Source organism: Poecilia mexicana, unplaced genomic scaffold, assembly GCF_051168715.1.
Source record: "Poecilia mexicana isolate PSO_F unplaced genomic scaffold, ASM5116871v1 scaffold_2, whole genome shotgun sequence".
Taxonomy (NCBI): Eukaryota; Metazoa; Chordata; class Actinopteri; order Cyprinodontiformes; family Poeciliidae; genus Poecilia; species Poecilia mexicana.
Window position 1 is genome coordinate 26,164,872 of NW_028263371.1, and position 22,056 is coordinate 26,186,927.

General features: G+C 41.3%; 2 protein-coding genes and 1 long non-coding RNA gene across 3 annotated transcripts in view; 2 read left to right on the forward strand and 1 right to left on the reverse strand.

Annotated features, from left to right (window-relative positions):
* Positions 1–212: 212 nt before the first annotated feature.
* rp1l1a (rp1 like 1a) lies at positions 213–10,004 on the reverse strand. Its single transcript, XM_014981604.2, has 7 exons — positions 9,741–10,004; positions 9,206–9,604; positions 8,857–9,121; positions 4,557–8,671; positions 3,045–3,989; positions 1,802–2,662; positions 213–1,253 (listed from the first exon to the last, which is right to left on the reverse strand). Exons 1-7 carry the CDS (start codon positions 9,972–9,974, stop codon positions 891–893), a joined length of 7,182 nt encoding a protein of 2,393 aa, XP_014837090.2. The 5' UTR covers positions 9,975–10,004; the 3' UTR covers positions 213–890.
* A 4,513-nt stretch (positions 10,005–14,517) lies between these two features.
* On the forward strand, positions 14,518–17,058 carry cunh8orf74 (chromosome unknown C8orf74 homolog). The gene is made up of 5 exons (XM_014981611.2): positions 14,518–14,565; positions 14,972–15,155; positions 15,477–15,700; positions 16,562–16,720; positions 16,802–17,058. The coding sequence occupies exons 1-5, from the start codon at positions 14,518–14,520 to the stop codon at positions 17,018–17,020; spliced, it is 834 nt and encodes a 277-aa protein (XP_014837097.2). The 3' UTR covers positions 17,021–17,058.
* A 579-nt stretch (positions 17,059–17,637) lies between these two features.
* The window catches only part of LOC106914670 (uncharacterized), a 117,213-nt gene continuing 112,794 nt past the window's right edge, over positions 17,638–22,056 (forward strand). Inside the window, exon 1 of the long non-coding RNA XR_015762389.1 lies at positions 17,638–18,011. This is a non-coding gene — a long non-coding RNA (uncharacterized LOC106914670). The remainder of the gene's footprint in view (positions 18,012–22,056) is intronic.

A 22,056-nucleotide genomic window follows, 5' to 3' on the forward strand; every position in this document is an offset into this window, starting at 1 on the left:
ATGATCTGTCTAAAAGCAAGCTGGCTGTTCAAACCCCTGAGAATACAGCATGTACTTCATGAAGCAAAAAAAAAAGAAGAAATGAACCAACAGGAAGTGGTTCTGTCGAGCTTCACTAAAAGAAAAAAGACAAAACATCTGAGGTACTTCAAATATGATTGGCTATGATTTGATTTATATTCAACCTCTGGTCAACAAAACCTAAGTCAAATATCAATAAATATTTCAACATGTTTCTCAATACTTGTAATTAACTTTGAAACAAATATAAGAAGTTATATGGTTCCGGTTAAAGATCTTCAAGTTCAAGTTTCAGGTTTCTACAATTAGTGTGCTGCAAAAAAAAAAAAAAAAGAAAAGAAAAAAATCTTAATACTTCTTAAGCTTTTTCACATTTTGTCATGTTACAGCCACAAACTTCAATGTACTTTCTTGGGATTATTGTGTAATGGAAGGAGAAGAATGTGCAATTTTCCATATTTATCTACAAAAATATTAGGAAAGTGTGGCATGAATTTATGTTTATCCCATTTGGTCAATACTTAGTAGAAATATGTCTCTAAAAAAAACGTGTTAAATTCAATATTGAAGGAATTTGGGGAAATTTATGTATAATCTGGTTTGAATAATCTGCATTTATTCCACAATAATCCAGACAATATTTTTCTAAGTGGAATAGATTTGAACTGATTTAATTTTCATTTGAACTGATTTAATTTTGATTTATTGTATCAAACTCCAGTAAAACAGATTGAAGTTTGAGGTTGTAACATGACAACGTGTGAAAACTTCAGCAAGTCACGATGACGACGTCTATGTTAAATCTGGAGAAGTTAAAGTGCTTCAAGTGTTCAAGAGAGTCTTAAGCCAAATGTCTGAGTGCAGTTTCCTCACTCTTTGGTTTTATGGCCATTTATGTCGACCACTTTCGAGTTTGAAGGTAAATCCATGTCCACGTCTTCCATCGATCCAGGCTGGGACTCCACCGAGGTTCTGGTGAACTGGTGGAGCAGAGTCCCGTCCTCATTTTTGCCTTTGGCCGCCTCACTTTCTTGCTCAAGTCTAAACTCCTCCACTGCATCTTCCTGTTCATCTTCTCTGCTGCTTTTCGCTTCCTCTTCCCCAGAGCTGGCGGCCTCCTCCGGTGCTGATTCGTCAGCGCTGGCGTCGCCGTGACGCTTGCTGTCGTCAGAGTCTTCGGCGTCTGCCTCTTCGCCCTCCGTCACGCATGCAGCGGGAATCACAACTTGGCTCTGAGGGTTAAAAAAGATCAGAAAATGAATAATCAGTCATTGTAAACAACACTGATTTCATGACATAAGAGATGAATTAAAGACGTTAGGCTCGTTTTGCTTTAATATCATAGTGAAAAACTTCCAGTTTTTTGTGTGACCGACAGTTAGAGCAGAGACTCAGAGTGCCTGCAAAACAAAACAGATTTGTTCAGGCTGCCTAATTGGATGCCGAGATTAGCTTTTCCCACAGGCTTAGCATTAGCTGTGATGCTGCAGTGGGTCAGATTTGAACCCAGGGTCATGTTCAGAGACTTAGTTTAAAATAGAGTTCCTATTCGGTAAACGAGACCAATGCCTCATGCAGATTTTCACAACGGTGCATAAAATGAACACCATCATAACATCTGTAGCTTTTTCTTTTTTTTTTCTGTAATTTTGTAGCATGAGCTTCAACTCGGTGTTCACAACTGGGCAAATACTTTTTCACACTTCTGCACTAAATTAGACTTTAACTTGGAACATACGGACAATTTTCTCAGGCGGATTTTTGTCTAACAATCTTTTACCTGCGGTGAATTTCTCTCCTCCTCAGAAGCCTCTCCTTCCTGCTCCTCACTCTCTTCTTGTTTTTCCTCTTCCTCTCCTGTGCCTTCGTCTTCCTCCTCTGCAGATGTGCCGACGTTTCCCCGCATCATCTCCTCCGCCGGCGTCGGCTCTCCATTAGTTGCCGATGTGTCATCCTCTGATTCCGCCTCCTTGTCGCCTGTTGTTGCCTCCTTCACCGTCTCTCTATCGCTCTCTTCCTCCTCCTCTTCTCCCGTTCCTGCCTCTCCTTCATCTGTGTAGTTGCTCGTTTCCCCCGCTTCTCCCTCTTCTTCTTTGTTGCTCTCAGACTGACAAGTGCACAGTCCTTCATCATCCTCCTCTGCATTTTCTGATGTCTCTTGTTGCTCATCTGTTTCCAGCTCCTCATCTTCAGCACTATTCTCCTCTCTTTCCTGTTCTCTATCTCTACTCTCCTCATCTTTTTCCTGCTCTTCCTCCTCGTCTTCCTCTGGTATTGTCTCCTCTAACACAACATCAGCTTTTATATCCTCTTTGGTTTCTTCCTCCTCTTCTTCTTCGACTACCTCTAGACTCCTTCCTTCTTCGTCTGCAGCTGCCCGTTCCTCCTCAACAGGTTTCGGCACAGAAGAAGGAGGCAATGGGCTTTTCTTGAGCTGAAGGATCTTAAGGAGGTCGAACTCCATCATCACAGGAGCTTCGGCCGCCAGCGGGTTCTTCTTGAAAGGCCGGGCGGCCATTTTCTTGCGGACACAAGCTTCGCAGGGGCAGTACTCGTCGTCGCTTCGCTGGTCACTGAAATCGGCCACCATTTCCTCATCAGTGAGAGACTCTGCGGTTTTCACTGACTGGTTCTTCATCACCTGAAATAGAAATTGAACACTTTGAGTTTTTACAGGGCCTTGAATAAGTGTTATTGTCACATAACCTTTCTGCATATAGGCCAAAAAGTTCAATTTTGGTCTTGTTGGATTTGAGAACCTTCTTCTACGTGTTAGCTGGATGCCCTATGACTCAAATCAGGATGTCCTTTTTAGGTGTTTGGATGGGAGAGAGAAGCAGAAATAAACAGCAGAAAAGTCAACATCCACGTTGGGCTGAAACGATTAATCATGACTAACTGATGATTTAAATAATCGTCAACTAATTTAGCAATCAATTAATCGTTAACTGGAGTATACAGACTAATAAAACCCCATAATCATGTCCAGTGGCTTCTTCGTGTCGGATCTGTGGCGTATTTACCTTCAGCATGCGCCGCCTCTTCTCCGTCATGGTGGAATCCCGAGACATGTTAGCTAGCTGCGGCGGCCGAGGAGACCTCCCCACTTTCCCGGCTCGGCTCTGGATCTTCCTCATCTCCCGCTCGATGCTGCTCTGGATGCGGCGGCTCACCTCTTCCCTCAACTCAGAGATCATGGTGTCCAGGATGAGGCTGTCGTCCAGGTCCCAGCGGACCTTAAACTCCTCCATGGCCTCAATGTAGTGGTTCATGAACTGCTTTTCCAGCTTCTTTAGGAGGTGAAGAACCCAAACCGGATCGGGATCTTGGGATAGTCGTTTGGATAAGGGTGGCCGAGGAGCAGAGGGAGGAGTCCCTGAGCTGGAGTCCTCCTGCGTGTCTCTTTCAGATTTGGAGCTGTCGTTGGGAGAGCTCTTTTCCGATAATGAAGGGTTGTCAGTGGCTTTTGAGCTGTCAGGAGGAAGAGTACTTTGCTCTTCACTCTTCATCACTTCCTCAGCTGTGTCTGTTTGGTTTGTTTCCTCAACTTCTGTCTCTGCTTCGACTTGTTCGGCTGCTGCATTTCCATTGTCCTCTTCAACAACCTTCTCCGCCGCCTCTTCCTCCTGCAGAGATTCGGTTTCTTTCCTGGGTGGTTCATCTTCTCCTTGGTTCCCATTGCTTTTCCCTCCACCTGATCCGCCCGAGCCACTGCTCATTCCCACTCCAGACGAGGACCTTGGTGGAGTCACCTGGTCTGTGCCGCCGTCCTTAGTGTCCTTGACGTTGATGTTGTGCGGCTCGGTGAGCCACAGGGACTGAAGAATGGCCATAATCTCGTCGTACTGCTGCTTGCGGTCCTTCTGTTCATGACTGCTGACTGCAGGCTCAATGAGCTGCAGCTGGGCCAAGCAGTCCAAAAGCCCCCTGGCCGATGTGCTCAGTCTGCGGCCGTAAACTGGAGACACCTATACAGGGCGATAAATGGGTACATAATGAAGTTATGGGCACGTTACTTAAATGAGAGTGAGTAAAAGTTTTTTTGACAAACAAATTCTAATATCAGACAAAGATTGTTGAAGAAAAGCAGCTTTCAAATTGTGATTTTATTAATAAACCATATGGAACCAAGAAATGACCTAAATATAACCTGCCTGACAACACGAAGTAGGCTAAAAAAAATCTGAAAAAAATTAAAAGAACATTCCAGTGTCAAGTCTGAGACTAGATTTGACTGAACAGCTAAAAATAAATAAATAAATAAATAAATCTTAATCTCCCACCCACAATCTTTACCTGAGATGCCAACAAATATGTTCACCTCTCTTTGTGTTTGTGGGTGTTGTCTGTAAATGTTCAACATTTATTCTTTTATTATGCATTTCATCCTGAAAACCTAGCAGCATTATCTTGATAGCTGCTTCGTTATTAGCAATATTAAATGGTCAGAATGTCCCAAAGCATTACTTGGGATCCAATGTTATCTGTGCTTTTCTTTGGTAAGGTTTCATGTCTTGTCAGAGGTTCTGTCTTACCTCAGGCATGCTCCGACATCGACCCAGAGACGAGCTCAGGAGGACTTTCATCACGGCTGCAGATGAATGCCAGTTCCTGGAACGAGAAGAAATCTCCGCTGTATCGCCTAAAGTCGGACCGACTCCATCACCTTCGGCTTCTTCCTTCTTTTCCTCCTCTTGTGGCTCCATTTTCTCCTCCAGTTCCACCTTCTCGTCCTCCGGACTCATCTCCCCTGTTCCTACCTCTTCTGTTGGTGTCTCCTCCATTTCCTTTGCCCCCTCCTCAGTTTCTTCATCATTTAGCTCGTTATCCAGTGTGAGCATGCTAGTATTAGCAGGGATGCTCCGCAGCCAGTCGCTAACAACTTCATTGGAAGACGCGTTGGGCAAACACTCAGGTGTCATTTCCATCACGTCTTCCCAATCCTTTCGACTTCTGCTCCTCTGAGACCTCCCACTCTTCTCGCTGTGGGCCTTTTCACTGGTTTTACTGGCTTTTGATTGGCAGTCCTGCTGGCGAGCAGCAGCCAACGTTTCCTTCAGTAGGTCGGCAGCAGACAGAGAGTGAGACAAGGTGCTTCCGCTACCTGGTTTGACTTTACTGGCTGGTCCGGGGCTGTGTAAGGAACAAGGACTTGTTGATTTGGGAGGAGTTTCTTTTTGCCTGGAAATAGAAACTTTGGTACTTCCACACTCACTTCCTTTGTGGGATTTGTGATCTCCAGATTTGACTGACCCCAAAGCCACATTCCTCTCCTCTGAAGTTCTTTTTGTCTCTGTCTGCACCAAAGCTGTTGACTCCGGCCTAGGACCACAGGGACTTTGGGAGTGGACACTTGTCTTGTCTTCTTCTCCTTTGGTCGTACTTCCTGGTCTACTGGTTTTCTGGTTTTCAGCATCAGTACTTGTATTAAGATTAGAAGTCGTATCAGAAGGGGATTTCCCACAAACTTGTGTTCCTGACATTGCAGATGAGCTCCTGCTCTTTGGGGTGTCCATTTTGCGAGCATTTGTTGTTGCAGCAGACTTCACGCTTTCTGCTTTGTCTATGCTTGTGGGGATAGGACTGCTGCTTTTCCCCTTAGACTGAGCTGCTGATTTGACACTACAGTTACAACAGGATTTATGAGACCTGCTGCTTTGAACTGTCGTTGCACTGGCTGGTCTTTCGGTGGGTTGTTCCCCACCCTCTTCATCACCCTTTTCACCTTCTCTGGGTGTTTCAATTGTTGGGATATCAACCACTGGAAGACTGTGGAGAGAAGGGCTTTTCCTCTCGCCGTTGCAAAAAGAGACACTAGATTTGTCACAGTCTGATTCAGCAGTTTCCTGATCCCCTTGCAGCCCTAAAGATATCGAACCTGATCCGTTATGACTCAAAGGTTGATCCGTGCATCCTGATTCTTTCCTTTGTCTTTTTGAGGAGCAAGACTGAGCTCCCTCACTATTTCTGTCTTCTTCTTTATTTTCCTTTTCAACGGGTGAGGCCGTTTCACAGCGACACCTGGATCTGCTTACTTTGCTAGAGGTTTTGGAGTGAACAGACAACGAACTGGGCCCTCTTTGCTCACCAGCACCGGAGCTCGGTGACAACTTTTGCACAGGGGATTGAGAACATCTGGAGGAGGGGGAATGTGAGCGGGATGAAGGTTTTCTTTTTGGTGAGAGTGTTTGGCCATCAGGGTCTATAGTATATGTGCCTTTTATTGTAGGATCATCCTCGTTGTCACCGGCTACATCAGAATCAGGTTCTCCTTCTTTTGCTTCATCAGTTCCTTCTGGTGCTTTGATTTTGACAGCATTTGTAGCTGAGGGATTTTTACTAGAAATGTCAGATTTGACTGAAGATTTTGATTTTGCAGACATGACGCTCTCCAAAGCCTCACGATGTTCAATGTCGGTCTCTTCCCGGTTTGTCTCAGTCAAAGTAAGATTGGGGTCATTCTGAGACTCTTTTGGTTGGTTTGACCTCTTTGACTGTGAGGACTTAGCAGAGGTGTGTGATCTTTGTGAAGTAGCACTCGGGGATCTGTTTTCAACTGCATTGTGTGATTTTGCAGAAGAATCTGATTTACAAGACCTGGGACTGGTTGATCTGTTTTCTAAATGATCTTCTATTATGCTTTCTGGCCTGGGCTGGATTTCTTCTGCATTGTTTTCCACTTCTAAGGCTGGAGACGGTGCTTTCCTGTTATCATTACACTTGCAGGATTTTGTGGAATGAACAGATAATCTTCCAGACATTTGACTGGTTGCGATTTCTTCTGCATCCTCCCCAGTTTCTGACCTGGGGGAAGTGGATTTTTCCAAAGCTTCAGTGGACCTATGGGATTTGTTAGACTTGGCAGACAGTTTTGATGTTGCTGACAGTGCACTTGCTGATCTGTCCTCCACTCCTGATTCTTCTCTCTTTTCTATTATGTCATTCAGTTCATCTTTTTCCTTGTTTTCTGGAGTTAGAGCTTTCACACATTGCTTAGAAGATGAGCTTGATCTTGCTGAAGCCTTGGATTTATCTGATTTATTCGACAGGACACTTTCGGCCTTTCCAGACTTGTTAGACGCGTTTGACTTCATAGAGAGGCTACTCTGAGCTCTTTTGTCTGCATCGCCTTCTTCTGCAACTGTTTTGTTTGACGTGGACAGCTCTTTAGCAACTGATAAGCAGCCAGATTTATGGGACTTGACTGAGGCACCAGATTTATTTGACATGGAACTGGTTGTTCGTTCTGCAGTGTTCTGAAGTAGAGCTTCGATTGTGCACTTGGACTTAGCAGACAAACCAGACTGAGCTGACATTGCGCTGTTTGCACGTTTGCAGCCTCCACAGTTTGAGCAAACATTGGATGTCGATGATTTCTGAGAACCTGCTGAAAGTCCTGTGTTATGGGATAAGCCACTAAGACCCCTGTTAATTTCTTCATTGTCAACAGCAGCTGCCGCTTCTTCTTCAGATGCTTGGTTCTTGGGTTCCTGGGACATCGAACTGGGGACTCGATCCGTCTGATCTGGTTTAGCTGTTGAGTGAGGGTTAGTTGCTCCACAGTGACAGGATAAAGCTGAAGACAAAGCCCTGCTTCCTGCATTTTCTTCCTGCTCCTGGCGTTTGAGCGACTGGACTGAACAGGCGGAGATGTTGCTCGATGGACCTTCATCCAATTGATTTACTGGGGTAGGAGTGGGGGACGCCTCATTCCTGTGAGAGCACTGGGAAGCGCTGGGTGGCAGATCATCCTCCTCATCATCCTGGTCTTCTTTCAGTGACTGTAAAATATGCGAAGAGCTGCTGACTGTAGACAGTGGTCGGATTTCATCTTCCCCCATCATCACCTCGCCCTCCACTGACTTTCCGCTGGGTGGTCGAATGTTGGTATCTATGGCAACCACCTCTGTCCGACTGCAGCATCGGCTAACTTTGCAGACCTCAACTTGAGTGTCCCCATCTTGAGCCACTTCTACTCTTTTCTCCACCTGCTCTGTTAGACACATCTCTTTCTGTACCAACTGGGTCTGCTCTGAGCCGGAGCCACCTGGAGACCCAGAGACCCGTGCCCGACACCGAATCAGTCTTCTGGAATTGCATGAAGAGGAGGAGCTTGACGAGTGTGTGTGTCTCATCACAGCGTGACTTGATGAATGAACAGGTGGGGCAGGAGGGTGTTTGTGCGTAGGGTTTTCCCACAAATCAAACTGCCGTTCATGTCTCTGATAGCAACACTGACATTGGTTCTCCAACAACGCACGCTCCAGAGGCCGGCTGGAATAATCCACACCCTCATAGGATGTTGAATCAGGGTCAGAACAGCTTTCTGATGTGCCTTGCTGCAAGTAATGTGGTTGAGCTTGGCTCAGGGGGCAACAATCATTGGTGAGAGAGGGCGATTTTTTAATCTGTGTGGACCACTGGACGGTCTCCTCATTTTGGAGGCGAAAACGCACCCTCATCTCTACTGACAGGCTGCCATCTTTATTGACAAGGACACGCTTTTCAATGTCGTCATTCGTTATAGCTGGCCTTGCTTGGGAGAAGACGCCGTATGACTTTTCAGACGACAAAGAGAAGCGGGCAGACCGATTTGAAGAATCAGATCGAGGGTGGATGATGCTCTTCTTAGTCTCCAGACCAAAGTTAACTGGAAAGAAAAGGAAAAATGAGCTATGAAAAGTCTGTAGACCAATGTTCTCTGTCCTGTAAATGGAGGCAAGATCCTTCCGTAAAGGGATGGGAAAAATATATAACTAGTAGAGTTTACCTGAAATTGTCTTTCAATAGCCAGGTATAAATCTAAGCCTTCAATTTTTTTCCAAAGCAACTTACCATTTTTCTTGCTTTCATTTCCTTCATCATATTCACTGGCTCTGGACTGAGCTCCATGAGGTGGGGACCTTATGGCTTGTGCTCCAGGAGATCTGGCACCGTTACCAGGAATCCTTGGACCAAGGCCTGGAGACTTGCTCCCCAGACCAGGTAGCTTTTCCTCTGAAGTCTTCCTAATGAAGTTTATGAGCATAGGGCTGAAGGCTTCCCGGCCAACGCACACCAGAACACCAGGACAAGTCAACAAGCTTTGCACGCTGTCAATCTAGGAGTAAATATACAGAGAGAGCTTTATCTCATGAGTTTTATCTCATTTGTAAGTAAATACTGAGTTAAAATTCACCCTCACCCTGCGTCCTTCTGCAGTGTACAGCTTGCGAACATGAAACTGCATAACCTCGGACACTTCTTCTAGGAAAGCTCTTAGACTCCTGGTGGATCTCCTGCTCAGCACAATGCTCCGCCTCATCCCCGGCTCGCTGTTCTTCACCAACAGAATCCGCCTCTGCCTGTGAGGCAAATTCAAATGTCCAGGTGGAGTCCCAGAGGACACTTCGGGGCGTTGAGGCCTCCGGCTGTGATGGTACCAGATGCCTTGGCGTTTACTGGCCAGGTCCATGTTAATGGGCTTAGCCTGGCGCCGGTCAGAGCAGAGGTAGCAGCCACCATCTTGGAGCTGCTCCAGGTGTTTAATGGTGTGTGTACCTCGGGGAGTGGTCACAGTCCGCACTCCAAACGGGAGGGGCACCTATACATAGGTAAATATAAGCAACGGATCACGAATGAATAAATAATGTTAACCCTTCTGCTTAGGGAAAGGCTTAAAAGTGCATCTGAAGAGTCAACTTCAAAAGAGATCCCTGCATCAGATCCATCCCACTAACCTTTTGGGAAAGGTCGTCCAGCAGGGCATCAAAGCATTTGAAGCTGCGCTTGTGGATGGCCATCCGGACGCCCCCAAACTGGCTGTCGCCGCTTTTGTAAAAAGTTATCCGCTTGGCCGGGGCGGCTGTGGTCACATGGGCGTGGCGCGAACTGGAAGTAGGGGGTGCAGGCAGAGGCGAGGCATATTTATACGGGGGGTGGGGGTCCCACAACCCTGTCTGGACCGACTGCATGGTCTGATGTCAGATATATCTGCAGAACATCATCAAAACACACAGCATTGACCAAAAGACTGGCAAATCAACCACAATGACAGAACAGCTGTTCTCATACTTTCTAATTATTCTCACAAGGTCACAAGACTTAATCAGGATGTAAACCTGAGGAGTCAGAACATCCACTAATAGGAGAACTTGACACAGCCTGGTGTCACATGCGTGGATTTGCTCACAGCAAAGCTATTTAGACGCACCGATAGGCTTTTTTTGGCCAACACCAGTTTCAGTTTTACTCCGAGGTCTGACATGCCCAAATAATTTTAAAGAAAAGAAAAATTGAAGATATTGCAAGGTTATTCCCCATTTTTGCATCAAGGCTAACCTTTACCTGATGTTATTAAGCCAAAAGTAATGCTTCAAAGTGGATACCAGTAGTTGCTGCGGTAACCGATTGAAACTGATCAGTAAATTTTGAGTGTTTATGCATTTAATGGAGGCAGACAGAAAAAAAAAAGAGAAATAATCAGATTTCTCTGTATAATTAACTGGAGCATCTTGCAATAATTTCTTTATTTATCTATTTTAGGCCTTTTATTATCCGACCAATACGCTGTCAGGATAATGTTTAGCTGTCAAACTGGTACTAATGCAAATGTGCTCTTATCCTGCAATCAATGTGATGTAAATGTTAAGAACAACACTGTCTTTTTCACAGATTTTTATACTTTTCTATGGTGAAATATTCTCTTTATGGCTTACTTTATTTAGGCAATTTTAGTCTTATAATTTAAATTAACTTCAATGAAATTGAAGGGATAATAATATTTAAACTTAATTGTAAAACTGACTAATCTGGTTAGTTTTATTGTGATGGGATTTAAATTAACTTGAGCAATTGAGAAATTTTACACCATAAACTATTTGACTTTGCTGAAATTACATTGCAATTTCAGTTTAATATCACTGTTTGCATTCAGTACAAATGTTACAGAGTAGCATTCAACAATTAGCCTGAATAATGTTTAATAACTGGTGTTTAAAGGTGAATGTAATCAGCAGGCTAAGCAGGATTTTAAGCCCAATAGGGCCGGAGTTCAGAGCCAAATCACTGCTCTGAGCTCCAGACAAGCCCAACGTGACACCATGCTTCTTAATCCTCCAGCTAATTTAGCAACCATAAAGTCTGCTGCTTCCTTTCCCTTTGAGGAGACAGCACCACTGAACATTTAACTGTGCTTAAATAACAAAATTACAGCTAATAGTTATTAGATTTCAACTTAAATCCCAAAACTTTTTCCTGCATTACTTATTTTTGCCGCCATCATATAAAGATGACGAAAATAGTAGCTGCTAATTTTTTTTTATTTGTCTTGAAAGTATACATTTTTGAGTGTAAATATGAAAATAAATCACCACAGTAAAAAAAAGTATCATAATTGACCTGAACTGAGGTTCAGGATTAAAAGTTTCCCAACAGGTGGAAGGAGTTTGTGAACAGGAACAGGCTATTCAGGTTTAGCCAATTAGCTCATGCTGCGTTCTCATTGGTTTACCATCTAAAGATTCAAGAGAATGACCTGTAAGTTTGTAGGAAGGCAAAATATAAACATTATCAGTATTTAACATGTTTATAAAACTTTTCCCCCAAAGTATTTGACAAATCTTTTAACTGTCTTTGTGGAAAAAAAACAAACTACAGAACCAAACAACCTCTGACGTAATGGTAATCCATTTTGTACTATTCAGAAGATTTTATGCACTAGTTAACTGACATTTATGCTATTAAAATAACAATATATCAGTAAAATAACCGATTAATGCTTAGTAATAATAATTAAACATTTAAGATTTAGCTCTTTTAGTTATTTTTACTCCAAACGTTTAGGTTATCTTAACTTAAAAGCACCCTGTAACCAATTATATATAAATAACATACTCACACAATCAGGAAACATGGTCCAAAGAGATGTGGAAAAGCTGAACTGAAATTTACGGATGGCTTTGCAGAGACTGACTGGTCAAGTTAAGACCACAGCTGGTACCACTGAAGTGATTTTTAAAAAAAAAAGTTTTTAAAGATAAGATCTAGTTGTGTAGTTTTCCCTGCAGCTCAAATCGAAAACCAAGACAGAGTCTGTAGGAAGGCTGGAGGTAAAATGGCAGCCGGTAATTGGACAGAAGGATGTGGGAGGGAAGCTGAGGAGAGGAGGGGAGGAGCAATGCTAAGGATAGAAAGAAAATCCTGCCTAATAATCTCTATGTGTGTTAGAGTGGAGGTGTATGTAGAAGAAGAAAGCATTTGTTTGCACAAAGAGGCAACAAGCTGCAATTCTGAGGAGTCATGCAAAAGCACATAAAATAAAACTTCTTACTATTCAAGGAAATCAAAACATATATTTGAGTTGCATTAGGAAAATTGCAGTTATTTGAAGTGCTTAATGTGAGATGTACAAAATTGCTGTGTTTGCCACTTCACAATAATATTTTGAAGTTTCTAGTTTTGGAAGTTTTGCACCTGGCAAATAAATAAGCAATGCTTAGCCTGGTGGGGGAACAAGGAAAGCCTGGTGGCCTGCCAGGCTTATAATACACTGGAGGGAACCCTGAAAGTAGAAAAGAATGAAATGGCACTAAATAGGTACAACATGAGGGAACAAAATGGAGAAGGGACAAATAACCTCCACAGTCAGGTAAAAATCCAAACACAAACACAATCTGGGATGCAACTTCTGATGTTATTTAGATGTAACTGAAAAAAATAATCTTTTTATTTCATTATAAATGCCAATAGAGCTCCAGCTCTGTAACCAACACAATACCTCAAGGACTTTAAAGAGCAAAGCTGGGGAAAAAAAAAGTTTTTCTGCATTCTTTTCCTAGTGAAAACCAAGGGCAGATGTTATTTATTTTCACCAGTTTCATTAATCCTTGAAATAAGAGATGATGTTCAGTTGCATAATTTAGCCTTTCGTAACTAGTTTTTACTTTTTTTTTCTTTTTCTTTTTTGCTAATCAGTGTCTGCTTCACAGGTCTAATGAGAGACACAGACAGAGCAGGTGGGCCTCAGAGACCTCAAGGTAGACAGGAAGTCAGGGTTGAGTAGTGCCTGAACTGACAGGATGGAGGCAGAGCGTCTCTAAGAAAGTGTTGATGCTTTTCAAAGTATTCCAGGTGGATACATCAGGGAATCTAATACTGCCACATAGGTATTTATGCAAGGTGCAAAACGTCTAAATTGGTCACTTTAGGAGGTTTTAAAGTGCTAATCAGTTGACTCAGTAGGACAAGAGTAAAGCAGAGGGGAGATTATATGATGTGTGGCCTAGTTTTGCAGCTTCACTCCCTTCGTTCACTTATCCAATAAGCAGGTAAGACACTCACTTCGACCCCAGAACTGGATTTCAAAGGGAAAATATATTGAAAGCAATAATAATTAGATAATTAGATTCTCTCCAAACACTCTTTCTATTGGACAAGAAGCTTGTTTCAAAGTAACAGGTGATATGAAAAAATAAATAAATCTCACCAGAACAGATTTATGACAGTCGAGAAGATTGGAGACGAAAATCCCAGATCATACCACAACAAAATAAAAATCTAAACTATTTGATTTTCAGCCATGAACCGAGGTGCGATGCGCTGCTTCAGCCGGAGAAGCGGCTCCGCTCTCAGCTTCCCCCCGGAGAGGCGCATGTTCAAATCAGACAACTAACAGGAAGCAGAGCGAGTCAGACTTTCAAAATAAAATGTGAAACTGTAAGAGGAGAGGAGAGGCAACAGCACAACTTTACCAAGAGGTGGGGAAAGAACCCACAAATTGTACTCAAAATGTTTTTCAAATCATACACAACAATAAATGTGGAAAACAAATCTGAAAAACAAGAGAAGAAAACAGGCGCACATCAACATAAAAGTTATCCCTTAAACAAGTCCATAGTTATGCTTAAAAAAAGCGTTCTCATATTTAATTAATGTCAAAATCAAAGCAGGATTTTAATATGCAGACATATAGACATTATTGGAGAAAACAGAAAAAGCGGGATGATTTCAGAGCTAAATATGAATAGTAGAATTCTAACAACATGTTACAACGGGACCAAATCGGGCAAAAATAATGCTTTTATTTTGAAAGCATTAATTAGAAATAGTTTACGTTACATCAGCTTGACACAAAACTCTGCTTTATTTGTTCGCGAGCAGGAGGATAGAGAGGGGAATAAAGGATTGAAGCGGAGGGGGTCCCTGCTAAAGAGGATTAGAGACGTCTGGGCCATCTGTGTGGGGCAGGATAAATAAAGTTATAACTTTATTTAGCTTCTTAACATTAACTCTTCTTTTAATTTAACACTTTCCCTCTTTATTCCGTTCAGTGTCGATTTAAATAGCCACAATTAAAATCCGTAAACAAAACGCGCTGTTTACCCAGTCGATTTCAACACATTGAACGCCACTGAATGGGTTTTAGGTTGACGAGTGACATCACAACGTCCTCCACAGCGATAGCGTAACTTCCGCGTTGGTCTCTAATGGCAACCGAGTGACCTCGAGCCTCTCAGGATGGATTCCCTTACAGAGACGGAGATGGCAAAGATAGCGAGGCTTCCGGTAGGAAACCAACCGGGCCTTTCATTTTACTACCTGGTTCAAATGCTGCGTTCAGGTGTTTAGAAATATCAGCAGTAAATAATAAATGCAGTAACCAGATATGAACGTGAAGGCCACTTGTATGTTTTGAAGGAACATTTTTGAATAATTTGACAGAGAATTTAGAAAATTAGCATTAATATGATGCACTGCTGTACAGAGTCTAGAAAAACAACTCAAAAAAGACAACTTTTCATATTTTATCACAATAAAACCACAGCATTTAAAGCATTTTATATGATTTATGTGATCAACACAAAGTAGTTAATGATGGTAAAGTGGAAGGATGATATCTTTTTTTGATTAATTTCATTAACATGTGATTCAATCTAGGTTTTGATAGCTTATGTGTGTCATCTGTTTCCAGAGGAATGCTGGCATCCAAAGACTCAGCCATCACTTCCATTGGTTCGAGTTTACCAACGAAAAGCTCCCTTTGCATCAAGCGTTTGTATATGATGTCGCCATGTTCACCGCAGGGCAAGGCTTCTCCTGGGCCGACGTGATTAACTCAGCTACGCTTGCCAAGGGCATCTTCCCACAGTCGTACGGTAAAAACACACCTGTTTCCTTTATTGGGGAAATCCACATTATGCTCCCTCTGTCGTATAAATCTTAACGTTGTTGTTGATAGGCAAACAGAGATGCTTTCTTCCACCTGTGCGTTCAAATTAGAGTGAGTCAGTCAATGATTCACTCTCTGTGTCGCTTACACAAGCAACCTTGTAATAGCATGATTTAAAAAAACAACCTCTCAGGCTGGTTTAGCTTCAGAGTTGTTTATATATTCAAATAAATCATTTCCAAGAGTTGCGTTTTGGTTCATTAAACCTCCTCTATCTGTTGCCTTTATTCTTCTTCTATCCACTCAGAATTCGACCTAAACAACTTCTGGCCCCTGCTGCGAGATGTGCTGTGTGAGCATTTCCCATACTTGACGCCTTTACACCGGCATGTCTTCACCCAGTACCTGATCGACACCTGTGTCTGCAGAAGGAGGCTGTTCCAGGTGACCGTAGGTATAACGGCAGAGGAGCTGCTTGTTCAGAAACAGCTGGAGGTGCAGCTGCCGCCCACCCCCTGCCCTTTAGCACAGGTAGGGAAAGTAGCATGTTGAACGCTCTTTGTTTGGCTTCTGTTACTAATTTGAGTGCTAAATGTGGGAAGTGAATTTTCACACTTGTTGCTACAAAAGGGACCTTTACTGCGAAGCTAGAATATTCCCATTTTTGATACTTTGATACAATCTTTAGGGTTTCCCCCAGTGTAATATAAGCCTGGCGGGCCACCAGGCCTTACTTGTGCCCCCACCAGGCTAAGCATAGCTTATTTATTTAAGCCTTTTTAAAATTTTTGCATTTTTTTAAGACTTTATTGTTGGTGTTCAGGTGTTAGTCTTCCAAACTTTCAATAACACGATTATCAAGTGATATTTTCAAATTTCCTGTCAAGTTTAAACATTTTTTAACTCAAAAATACAATGAACCGCTGGATGAATGACTGCCCTATCACCCAAACACCAGGCTTAGCAAGTTTTCTGGGGATACTTTGAATCTTAATATAATTTTTTAAATCCCCAATGTAGGTTTGATCGTCTTAATAAAGCTTGTAAACTCTGGTACTTTTTGCATTTTCTCATAAACGTCAGTACATTTTATTCTGATTTAATGAAGTCAAAGTAAATGTGAAAATCTAATAAAAATGTGACATGCATTTACAACTAACTCCAAAAATTAACATGAACACACCCTGCTGATAGTGGCACATGATGATGGCAGCATCATGCTGTGGGAACAGGAAGAAACAGCAAAGATGGTGAAATGGGTGAAGCAAATTAATGTACACAACACTTTTCAGGTTTTGGTATTGTTGCTTTTATCACCTTAAATTCGTTAAGTTTGTGGTTGTAATGTGAAAAAATATAAAGCTTTTCAGACACACTGTAATCATTCTGTAGGGCACTGATCTTGAGATGTGGGAGGCGCAGTCTGAGCTGCGAGCAAAACTCGATTCCTCCCTGGAGCAGTTGGAGGAAAAACTCAAATGTGTCCTGGCCGAGCCACGGGTCACGCTGGAGGACTTTAACGTCCCATCAGATGGAGAACTGGACAAAGAGGTATTATTTTACTTAAAATAATTTAAATCCAGTGAAAACTGTGTTTTGTAAGTGCTGCTTTATTTCTGCTCCTCTGTGTAGAGCGCTGTGGAGTTGGTTCGATCTGCAGTCAAAGCCACAGGAGGCCAAGTGATGGCAAGTCTGAGTCAAGAGACGTCCCTCCGCAAGGAGATCTTTCAGATCAAAATGCAGCAGGAGGCTTTGATTGTTGCTGGGCGCCCAAAAATACCAACTCCTATCACGACACCAACAAAGAAAAAGGGAGAAAAAGCAAAAACAAAAGTAGGAAAGAAGAAATAATTGAAAACACAAAAGCTGGATTTATTAAAAGAGAAACTAACACAAACCAAGCTGTTATTGTTTATGGTTGGAATTTTGGTGGTTTGTCTCTGAAATGTTGTAATTTTGTGACTTTTTAGCTCTTAAGATCTGTGTATTTTTATTTTATGTGCATGCTTTTCTCGAGCAAGCAGCACAACACATGAAAGTGAAGCAATATGCATGAGTAATATTTAGCTTACTGGTTAAAGGTATTTTATCACCATTTTATCACTAAACTACAATTATAAACTGCATTCATGCATATATTTTCTAGAAATTGATATTGTAAACATAAATTCCAACAGTACTTTTTACTATTTTTGAAATTGATCATTATCACTATACTGTTTATTTCAAGTTCAATGATTCCCCATCCCTAGCTGTGGCAGCATCATTCTGTGGGCTGCCACCAAAAAGATTCACTGTCATTTTCATAATTGCTTATTATGGACTATTTTTGGATTTAAGCTAAATATATTAGTCAGGTTTCATCACAAAAAAACCCAAAAGAAGTTTTAATTTTTATTTTTTAGGAGTGCAATGTCTGATCCAGGAGGATCCTAGCGCCCCCTAGCGCCACCCTGGAGCAGGCACAGCAGAAAATGACGTACAATGGATGAAACGTAACTTCACCCTCAAGTGGACTCAACACTTACACCGTGTGGTCAAAATAGCTACTGCAGATTTTACGCATACTATTAATATTTTATATTTACCTAATACAAATACTATGTTAGAAGAACAATTTCTAAAGAAGGGGTTGAAATTTGAATTGTGAATACAGGACTTTACTTAGATAAAACAGCTGGCGCCATTGCTAGCATGTTTTTTAAACGCTAGTTTTGTTTCTCGTGCGTGTTTAAAAACCGAGCTAGCAGCAACTTAAACAACAATAAATGTCAACTAGTGGAAGGAAATGTGACAAGACGTCGAAGAACGAGAAGAGGAAAAGAAATGCTGACACGAAAAGGTGAGTGAACCATTTTTATCTATTGCATTGTTCCAAAAACCTTTCCATCTCTATTCTATTTTTTTTTTACTTTTAGCCGCTTTGAATCGGTCTTGTCCGCACGGAAGGGCTGCTAAACAATTCATTGAACATTTTCCCTACACATTTTTATTTTATTTTTCATCAATTATACACAGACCTATACAACATAGAGGTTTTTAATCAATTTTCACTCCCAAAATCCGGAAAACTGTTTAGAAATACCACAAACCCACTAATTAGTAAATATAGTTCACCTGTGCACAACTTGGTTCTCAGTATAAATGCAGCTATTCTTTGAGGTTTGTTTAGCATAATGAAAAGGAACACAACACTCAGAAATAAAATTATTGAGAAGTTTAAAGCAGATATGTTAATTCTACAAACTTTGACCATCCGATATAGATCAAAATTAGCTTTTGGGAACCACTGTAGCTATCGGATATATACAGCGTCCATAGGAATAAATTAGCTGTCTGTCAAGTCACATTCTCGAAGAGTGACACGTGTGATTAAGTTGAGACATGTCGGCGTAAAATGATCAAAATGAACGGAACAAATTTCTGTGTGTAATTTAGATGGAACCTAGTGTCACTTATAACCTCGCCCCGTTTAATTATGTTGGAGTGATTTATTCTCTGATGCAGGCAAGGAGATTAATCTGCGCCTTGCATCACAAACTTGAATGGTGGACGGACGGCTGTGTTGCTGTTGATGAATCAGTTTATTTCTGTAATGAATTCATCAGGGAAATAATGAGAAACGTGTGTTGGCCCAAGTCTGAGATGTGGTCCATGTTGTTTGTCAACATAAGACGCTTTTAGACTGATTTCATGCTTCTAATCAAATTCAGTAACTAAATATATTTATTAGGACGTATCGATTCAGATAAAAATATTGTTTTTTTCCTCTTTCATTGCAAAAGTGATTTTAATCTGAAATTTTAACAAGAGGCAATTCATCAACAGCTAATTATTAGCAAACAATTTTTTGCATATTTATTGCACTTTTACATCTTTCAAAACCCAGAAAGCTATGTTCAGATTAGAACAAGTCTTAATTACCCTCATTACTTTTATCTGCTGTATTTACTATAATGACTTATTTAAAATTTAAGTTAAAAACAATTAGATTTAGTCTCATGTTTCTGCAACCAAAGAATTCTACTGTTTACATTTTTGTGTGTGCTCTCTGTCCGTGGCCACTAGATGGCAGTAGATATCCAAAAGTTAAAAAGACAATCTCTCTTAGAGCAAACAGAAGCAGAAAAACAAACCCAAACAAAACAAAATGTCATTGTTGATCAAATTATTTTCATAGTCATTTTATCACGTCTTTTTTAAAAGTGAATCATAAGTTGAGATTGACAAAAGTACCATAAAAAATACCTTTCTTACATGTGTAAACAATTAAGTTTGTGTTGAGGTCGTATATTTTTGTCCAGAGCTGTTTATCCTTTATGCAAATTTATGACAAACTGCACGCAATATCCTTAAAAATAGAGTGCTTTGTGGAAACAAATTGTTGGGAATTCGACCATCGTTCCTTCAGCCCAGTCCACCTCCACATTCCCGTATGTCTGGACACTAACCAATTTTTCTTGTGGATTCATCTTCCAGCCTTGCAGAACGGGCCACAATAGATGATTCATGTCTTATTGTTCATTTGCCTAAAAAGCCTCTGTTGTTTTCTTCTATCTGCCATTTGGAGCTCTGCCAAGATATCTGAATATGTCCCCATATTCCTGGCTTGTTTTTTTTCCCCCTCATTGTTGTTCAATGTACAAAGCTGGAAGCGATGGTCTTGGAAAAGCTTTTATCGCTTCAGCAGCTCTGGTCGTGCACATGGAAAAGAAGATATTTTTTGTTCAATGTGGAAAAGAAGAGTGGAGATAATTATTGTCAGCAGAAAAAAGCAGAATGAAACAGCGTGAGTGTTTCTGTGGTATCAGAGTCCAATACTTAGAATTATTTTCTTAGCCAAAACCTGAGTTTTAGTTAAATGTGCTGCTGTAGGTACTAAGTGTGGAGTGTTTAGAAAAAAAAATACTCCTCCCAGACGTAATCCCTGTTGGATAAAGTGCAAAAACAGAGAAATAAAAGCGCCTTTATGAAGATATATCTTTAAAAATAGAAAAAAAAAAACATAGCTACAGTAGTTTTGAGGTATATAGTATTCATCTTGTCCCCTAAAAATCTTCAGTTTTCTCAAATTATCAATTATCTTTACTGTTTAATCATCAGAAAATACTGGAATAATGACTAAAGTTAAATTATGTTCCAGTTGTTATTAATCAGAGGTAGTTTAAACAAACGGGTATTAGCCTTCGATTACAGTATGAAGGTCAACCGAATTACAAAACACTTTTGCTATCCAATGTTTGAATCACCGCTTTGTTTCCATTTTGACAGCATTTATTGTTATTCAAGTCATTTATCACCAGAGAAAAGTGCATTAAAGATATTTTTTGTGTATTAAGTGCATAAATTATGAATTTCATAAATTTGATATACTAAAATTAATCCATTGATTTTAGAATATAACCCCCACCCCCATAATTCTGGGTTTTGTTATTGTTAAGCTGCTCAAATATCTTCATCCCAAACAGATCTTATATTTCCACAGCTATTAAATCTTATTTAGTCGCCTGTAAAGTCAGCAGATACGTGGAAGACACAATTCTTCTATTGGTAACAAAGACTCCACCTTAACTGGATAACAAAATGCTCCCATTGCTCATAGATCAGCTCCTAATTCCCCATCATGACGCCGTCCTCTAATGGGATCGTACGCAGGCTCATTTATTGCCATTAGGGAATTGAGGTTACACACAGCGGGTGAGGGGTTAATTACAAACAACCGAAGGGGTCAGAGGTGCGCGAGTGTGTATTAAGCTCGTGCGATCGTGACGGGGCCGGACCTTTGGTAATAGGGGGCGGATTTAAACGAGGATCCTTGGGAGAAGATTTATCCGCAGCCTGTGACACGGCGACAAATAGTGCTGATAGGTGAAGGCCCCTTCGGAGTGGAGTCCAGTCCGAATGACGAATGGCCTGTGTGTGAGTGTGTAAAATAGGGTGCCAGGCCATATTCACTTATCACTGAGTCAGGTCCTTCTCCGACATCCAGTTAGGGCCCAATTCACCTCTTCCACGTGATTCTCTTACCTCCTATCTATCCGTTTTCTCTTTAACGCCCTCCCCCCGCCCCGTCCTCTTCTTCTTCACCTCTGCTCTTTTAAGTGTTCTCAGCAGCATCTACGTGGGCCTCTCAGGCTTCCATATTACACCACCAGATAAGAGGAGAGGGGCCCGGCTGACAGGAACCCCAAATTAATTTACAAGCGATGATGCCGTTCCAGGGCTGATAGAACAGTCTTTGTACAGCATGAAGGAAGGGACTGGGAGTGACGCCTCGGAGCCTCCGCTAGGGAGGGAGAGCAGCCATGCTATCTTTGTAATTATAGGGAGAGACCTTGATCCCCCCACCCTCTCTCTCCTTCTGTCTCTCTTGGTTTCTTTTTATTTTTTTTTTCTTCAATAAATGCTGCAGAAGCAACCCAAGAGACAAATCCCAGCTTCGCCTGCCTGTAAGAGCAAATTAAGAAATCAGCCTGGTTCTTTTTCTTGAGCTTTATTTTGTTTTGTTGTCCAAACCGGGGCACTTCCTCAATTATTCTCATATCTGCTACAGATGTGTAAAATGCTTTCAAATTAATGCCTCTCCGTACTGCAGCAGCATAACCTCACACTGACCTCTAATTGTAGAGATTTTCAAACTTATTTTACCATTTTAAACATTGTTTTTGGTTTTAAGATAAATTTTGTTCTAACAATTGATTCAGAAATGAAAATAAATGTATAATGTTGGGTTCACAAGACAATATTTTAATAATTTATGGAAAAGTAAGATTGAAATTTTGCAAAAGTTTCACAAATCACAAGATTAGAGCTTCCCTGGTGTTCTAGCTATAAATGCAAAAAGTCTTGAATTTAGCATCAACTATTTATTTAATTTTGCTTAGTAT